This window comes from Palaemon carinicauda, chromosome 1 (genome assembly GCF_036898095.1).
Source record: "Palaemon carinicauda isolate YSFRI2023 chromosome 1, ASM3689809v2, whole genome shotgun sequence".
Taxonomy (NCBI): Eukaryota; Metazoa; Arthropoda; class Malacostraca; order Decapoda; family Palaemonidae; genus Palaemon; species Palaemon carinicauda.
The window spans coordinates 260,164,740-260,172,239 of record NC_090725.1 but is presented as its reverse complement, the minus strand read 5'-3'; the positions used below and the strand labels follow the sequence as shown (position 1 = coordinate 260,172,239).

Genomic DNA, 7,500 nt, shown 5'->3' with positions numbered 1-7,500 from the left:
CAAAGCTTGATTAACTGTTACTTAGTTTAAAAGTAGATGCAAACGCTCGCAGATAAAGGAGCTCAACAAGAGTTGATACTGCAAGAGAGAAAACTCCTTCCAAGAACTGACAAATCATTAGGAAAATATCTTCATGAGCACTACACACAGCCTCAAAAGGTACTGGATATTGTGAAATTATATAAAAGAACAAAAATACAATAATAATAGATTGCAATCTATGTGAATAATATTGAATATATAACTTTGAGATGGGTTTTCCACCTGAGGCAACATCTACTTTGTTCTTTGATTTTTCGCATTTCACTTGGTAAATGGCAAATCATAAAAATTATCAAATGTGAAAGGTTATGTAAAATTCCTATACAGTACCTCAGAAATATACCTTTTTCTTAGTCACTATAATGAAAGACTTGAATATAACTAGATACTGTATCAATAACAACCCGAAAGCCGTAACTTATTATAACGTGGGCAACTTCATTTTTCTAGCAAGTTCTAGCAACATCATTTGTCTATTAAGTTCCCAAGTATACACAACTTTACTTTGGTCCATTTACAAAACAATGGTAATTATAATCCAGAATTACAATGCTGTCCTAAATTAGAAATAAAAATCTTGTTTCACTAGCTCCTGTTCTACTGACTAAATATTCAAATTTTAAAATTTTTTTCAGTTGAAGTTCTATTTAACAAAGGTTGAATGGTATACACCATTTTTGTCAATGACAAAAATTGTTTAAGTCCAAAGGAAAATGCTACATATAGCATACGTTGAGTCCTTTAAAAATTCCTTGTAGAAAATTAGCCTCTCAAACTATGAAAAGGGGAATTTTTTCACAGTTAGTTCATTTTGTAATACAAAATATGCACTAGTATGAAACTAGGTAAAAAATAATTATGCTTGGTCCATCCAACAAAATTCTTCCATATAAATTGTCTCATGAACCTACTTTGTGTCTACTGTAACCTCACAAAATGGCCAGCTACTAAAATTCAGAAAATAATACCTAGAATGATTCCAGGGACTAACAAACTACACATCACTCAAAACTACTACAATGCGAGTTGCAATCAAGATCTGTATAAAAGGACATTTAGGTGAATTGTGAACATAATGATTATTGCCTCATACAATATACAAAGAAATAAAATAGAATATCCGAGCTTATTCTCTATAACAATTGATAGAGGACAAAACACACAAATCAATTTAAGAAGCTACAGTAATTTCTTACAGGAGTCCTTTTTTTTTTTATTATTATAACCAATAGTTCTTTTTAAAAGAAACCTCACATTTAAGAATTGTATCACTTCTCACATAAGAGAAAAAAATAGTACAGTATTTCAATTACTGTATGCATTAGTTTAACTTTCCATAATTTGTATTCTCTAAACTATACAAACTTGAGTCCTTTAATAGGATTATGCTTTTAGGGAAGCTCGATACAGCTATTGAAACTTTAACTTAGGACTTGTGGGGGGGGGGGGGGGAGTTGAGGCAGGAAGTAAAACTTAGATGAACTCTGGTTTGCATAGTTAGGAGAAATACAATTTGCTTAAAAACTTTGGGATTTACTCCTACACGAATACAAACACTTACCCTTTAATAGGACACTTGACCTGGGCATGAAAATGTGGCAGGTGTTAGGCTAGGTCACTACTAGGAAAATGTAGACAGTCAAGGAAAACCTAAACTGTATCCCTTGCCTGGGAGGATGGGGGAAAAACTTCCAAAACCAAACTTATTTGTAAGAAAAGTTGCTTGATTATGTAGCTCCCCTACATCCAGCCAATAACAAAGCAAATACTGCACCCCAAGGAAGAGGAGGAAAGGAAGCGTAAAAGAGTGTGTCGATTTACCTCTCCTTCTATACTTACATTTTGATTGCTATCTTAGACGAGATGGTTCTTCTCCTGCAAAGGGACTAGGTTTGCTACACCATCTATTGAGTGACTACCACTGGGCCAAGAATACCGGTATACAGGGATCTCTAGATATACTCCCATAGGTAATGGGCTGGGAAGGTTCTGTCATTACCAGACTCTTGTGTACAGAATTGTGCCGCTGACAGGTTCTTCCTGAGAGCCGAGATATATATGTTATGTCTGACTCTGTGTGCACAAACCCATGAGGTTTCCTCCTCCTTCTCGCCTCTTTGGAAAGGATGTATGACTGTCTTACGAAGCAAAACAAAAATAGTACTCTAAGATCTTCCCTTATCCCCTCCATTGCTGTAGATGTAATTGTAATGTCCTTCCATTGCTATAGGAGCAATTGTAATCTCTTCAAAAAGCAGGGAGGGTAGTAATCCTGGTCCCTCGCTAGTCACTTCTTGTAGGGAAGAAATGAAAAAGGATCTGGAGTCATGAATGACTGGGTTCTAGGTCCTGAACACAAACTCAAGAACAAAGGTGATGGAAATTCTTTATTCTTCTGAATGACTTTTGGCAGAGGAAAAGTTATGCCATTTCCTATATGCTTCGTCAGGACTAGGCTAGCTAAGATTAGGGTCATAGCTTTATCCATCACTCATTCTGCTGTTCAAACAGGGATAACTTGAGAGGTCTATGAACTTGTGAAACATTTCCTGCGGCTTGAGATCTCTAGGAGCTCTTCATGGACTTGTTGATTCTCACATGGAGTTCAGACCCAAGACCTAGCTGAAAACTTGATTTAAGGGCCGAGCATTATCCTTCACCACAAAGATTGAGGAGCTTCCTTGACAAAAGAAAAAACAGCTGTTTCGGATACCAATTGGCGTATGGTTGCTTGGGAGCGATCAAGATCATGCCAAAACTGGCTGTCATAAAACGATTGTTAAGTGATCGGGGAAAGAGGAACATCAGTGGAAAGGAGGATATGTGTAGAATCCCTATGGATGTTGCAAGAAGTCCTTGAATGCTTCTTAAAGAATGGGACTGGGAAGAAGAAACTGGATGTTCCTGTCCAACCAAACAATGATCCAGTTGGGTGATGGTGAAAACCTAAAGTTAGAAACCTTTCCGTTACGCACTGATTTAGGGGTTACAATTGGGATTACATGAAGTTACTGTCAACTGAGCGTGTTTACTTTAACAGTCCTGTACAGATGAACCTTGCAAACTGGCCTACCTTGTTGACTTTTTGCCTGTTTGATAAGGGTCTGTGAAACAAGCCTATTAGTTGATGAAAGTTATGAATGGAAGCCTGTTTCTTAATGTAATGAGCACTTTACCAACCCTACTTGCTAAGTAGTTACATTGCAATCATTACAAGTAGGTTGAATAACATGTTTCTCCTGTCCTTGAACCACTTCCCTGAGGTGATCTTGTACCATTAAGTGTGCTTCATCCTTTGTTTGATTTGTCTATGAACATCAGGAACCCTGGAGTTGGGGTTCGAGTGGCACTCCCATGGAGAGGAAATCGTCAGTCAGCCACTATGCCTGATCATCCATTGTTTCCTATTACAATGAAGTCAGAAGGTATGAAAATTGGTCTGCTTATCAGTGATGCTGCCAATGATCCTGGATTAATTGCGGTGGTAGGACAATTGCGGTGGCAGGACAATTGCGGTGGTAGGATAATTGGGTGCTGGACATTTGCGTCCCAGACGGTTGCGTCCCGGACAATTGCGTCCCGGACAATTGCGTCCCGGACAATTGCGTCCCCGGACAATTGCGTCTCCGGACTTTTTCGTCCCGGAAATTTGCGTACCTGCACTTGTTTTTAGTGACCAGGTAATATTTGTTAAAAGATATGGAAGTGACTCTCTGTCTATCTGCATGTCTGTATCTATGTATATATGTAAGTATGTATGTATGTATGTTATCGCTCGGTTAAAGAACAACTAATTACTATAAATAAGATATATGGCATAGAACCACTGGGGTATATAACTGAGAATTACTGTACTTATCTATCATTTTACTTTTGTATTTACATAGACCTTTAGAAAACAATTCCTGATTTCTCTAGAAACAGAAGAGAATATTTATTCACGGCAGTTCAACCTCAGTTGTCAGAGTGGGCATAGGTTTCAATCAACTTTCTCAATTTCACCGTGGAATGTTCATGACCGAATAGCTGATGATTTGCCGAGGTCCAATAATAGCTTAGAAGGGTAGCATAACACAATTCAGAATTCGATAACATGTCATCACCCCTCCATCTGGAAACTAATTGACGTCCTAAAGAAAGAAGAAGCTGTGGCGGAAAAAAAGAAAGTAGGCTATCTTTCTCACGAGAAGTTGCTCATAACATGCATGCCTTTTAGGTATGAGCTTAAAAGTAGCTATCATAAGTCATTGTCAAAAAAATATGATCTAATCTTTTTAGACTTATAGAAAATTTATAGTGTATACATATATATGAAAAATTTCCATTTTATAAAGTTTTTAAAGATAATAAAACGTGCAAATGAAATACTGATGTCTATGTATATGTCCTTTTGTGTCCAATATGGGTAAAGGTATAATTATTGTCAAAGTATGAAGTAAGAATCTAAATTATTTGATGCTATTAAAACATGTGCATATTCAGGGTGGATAAAGGTATAAATAAAATTACTGTCTAAAAGTATAGAGTAAAGGTAAAGATAAAACCCTTTATAGAATCAGTAAAACACACATACAGGTACGCAAATATCTGGGAACGCAATTGTCCGGGACGCAAACATCCAGTACGCAAATGTCCTAGAACCCATCAACGGTCACTGCAAAAGGCAGTCTGAGGTTTTAGTTTGAACTGAAAACCTAAGCATAGAGGACATGAAAATTATTATTCCAACAGACTGAAGGACAGTTATCTAGATGTACACATCCTACAAGTTCACTCAGTGGGAAAAGTCCTCTATTTGATAGAGGACTTTACAGTATTTGCACTCTTTCTTTGAACAGAGAGAGTCAGTCATCAGGCTTCAGGCGACGGCCTGGAGAACCATCTGAATAACTTTAAGAGTGTCTCTCTCTCTCCTTTGTATTCCTTCGGGATTCAAGGCCCAAAGGTAAGATGGCTTCAGCATCAAAAATGTCTTAGCTTTCTGCCTTATTATGGATGATCGTGTTTGGAGATGATGTTACACATGGTTGTCAATGTCGCGTGGAGACCTTGTGCATGTGTATTATGCATGAAAAGCTTTAATGTCAGAAACCGTACATGTAGAAAACTTGTACGTGTAAGCGAGACAGACAGTGCGCAAATAACCATACATGTAATTTCCCAAAGAATATGTTTTCTAAGTGCATGAGGACTTCTCTCTAGAAGACCCTAAGTATAAGATGATACAATACATGAAAAAATATTGGGGAGCGCTTGGAAATCTGGCGCATAAGGATTAAGCATGTGGAGATATAGCATGTAGAGATCTGGCACGAAGGGTTCTAACTCTTGAGGAACCACCCCGCGGAGATATAGCAAGTAGGGATCCAGTGCGCAGGGATCTGACGTATAGGGAATCAGAAATGGGGGGTTCCGTGGGAGGTGAAGTAATGAGCAGGGGTCCAGCACGTGGGGAACTAACATGCAGCAATCTAGCATATGAAGTCTTCAGGTATGTCAAGGGTTCACTGGCAAACATAGAACTCCAAAGTCTCTGGCCTTACAAGAAAGCAAACATGCGCTCTCAGAAGATGAGTGCAGGGTTATCATAGACATGAATGAGAGTGCGCACTAGCAGGAGATTTCACACGAAAAGGAAGCTTTAAGCATGAAGACTGATGAGAATGGTAAGACTAACTTAGAAGCATAGGGTTATCCACATAAGACTGCTTGTGAATTACATCCTGTGCATAGAGAGTTGTCCTCTAAGGATTGATCACTAACTACGTGGTCGTTCAGGCCAATAAAAATGCCACAACATGGTAACAGGTAATAGGAAATAGACAGAGACAGCACAACCCGGTGATACATCCTTAGCGCCTTTCCATGAACAGGAAGACACCAGAGGAATGAAGGGCAGTAGCCTTCCCCTTTACACCCAACAGCAGAAAAACCTTCTCCCTTTGATATCCAAGGATCGCCAACCTCTTTCGTCATCGCAAGGCCACACAAGCGAGGAAATAAACAGAAAACAAGAATGCTGTCCAACAGGGCTAAATATTTGGATATTGGCAGGTTTGCAAAGAAAACTGTTAGTTACTGGGAAACAACTGTAAATCTCTCCTTTCTTCTAAAAATCCCTTGCACACAACGATATATCAACACATCTACCTAAAAGAAAAGGCAAAAGATTAAAACAGAAAAATCAGCATGCTAGAAGTATGTCTGTATTATCCAGTGGCTAAAAGCAAAATTCATCCGACAGGCAATAGTAACTACTGTCACCTCATTAACAGTTTTAACAGCCGTATCCAGCTTCGCTGAAAGCACACTCTTATTAAAGAATGAGGGGTTTGCATTCGTGTAGGAATAAATCAGTGTTCAGTGCAATGGCATTAGCTGTACATCACACTGCATGTTAAATCAACTTTAGAACAAATGATGTTTCAAGTTATTTCTTATGAGAAAGAAGGCATAAAATACTATGACATATTACCAAATGCCCCTATAAAAGCAACAACTTAAGAGATATGTAACAAAATATATATAAACAAGAAAACTAACTATGCATTTCTACGTCAGAACAATATATATATTGAGGGAAATTCTCCAGTATTCAGTGCTTTCCCTGTATCTTACAGCCTGCAAAAATCTTTGTACATTTAAAATATTTATCATTTTGAATTCAAATCAGACATCATCAGTATCAAATTCACTAAATTTATGGTTTGTCATTATTGCTATTATCAGTTAATACATTTCTCAACTTACAACCCCCCTATACTCTTTTCTAAGTCTGAAGACATCAATGCAACAAATAACCAGCAAAAACTAATTTTAAAAATCGCATCTGAAATCCAAGTAATTCATCATGAGCAGGGTGGATATGATTGTATGTTGAAAAATATTTTTCCTGCATTTCCTATACTGTCATTCCATTCAAATATTAAAAGAAAAGCCCTGATCACTGCAGAATTTGACTGATCTTGATTTACAACACTAACAAAAACAAATGCTTTAATAATTATAAATTATAACTAATTTGAAACTACATTATCACAGAAAACCTATCGCCAAGGTGGAACTGACTGACCATCTTTTGCTTTTATCTGGTGTCTGGAAGTTTGCCGTTCTGTGGAGGCCATGGAAGTACAATTATACATTTCATCATTCGTTGAATCTGAAGCATTGGGAAGCTTAGTTGTGGCTTCCCACCAGTCTGATGCTTCTGCCATACTTAAAGGGGGTAAAACAATGTGAGACAACTGTCGAGCAATAGCTTCTATTACTTCTTGCTTAACAGTAGTTGAAATTTCATTAGTAACTAAAGGAGGCCCAAATTTATCTCTAGCTAAACGAAGCCCACCACTTAAAAGAAATACATTTTCATACCCACGATGCTGCAATGTGGCGACAACCTCAGGTCCAACATCTTCTCCTTCATCATAAATGACAATAATAAATTCCGGGTGATTTTTG

At 37.7% G+C, this 7,500-nt stretch overlaps 1 protein-coding gene across 3 annotated transcripts in view; it reads right to left on the bottom strand.

Moving 5' to 3' along the window:
* Nucleotides 1-7,500, bottom strand: part of LOC137655607 (centrosomal protein of 41 kDa-like) — a 101,815-nt gene that overhangs the window by 1,976 nt on the left and 92,339 nt on the right. Inside the window, exons 4-5 of one of the 3 annotated variants that reach the window (XM_068389523.1) lie at nt 7,115-7,500; nt 1-817 (exon numbers count right to left, since the gene is read on the bottom strand). The exon at nt 1-817 is cut by the window's left edge and continues 1,976 nt beyond it; the exon at nt 7,115-7,500 is cut by the window's right edge and continues 158 nt beyond it. In XM_068389523.1, coding sequence (XP_068245624.1) covers nt 813-817; nt 7,115-7,500 — 391 coding nt within the window. In that variant the 3' untranslated portion in view covers nt 1-812. The other 2 variants (XM_068389529.1, XM_068389513.1) reach the window with 2 other exon arrangements.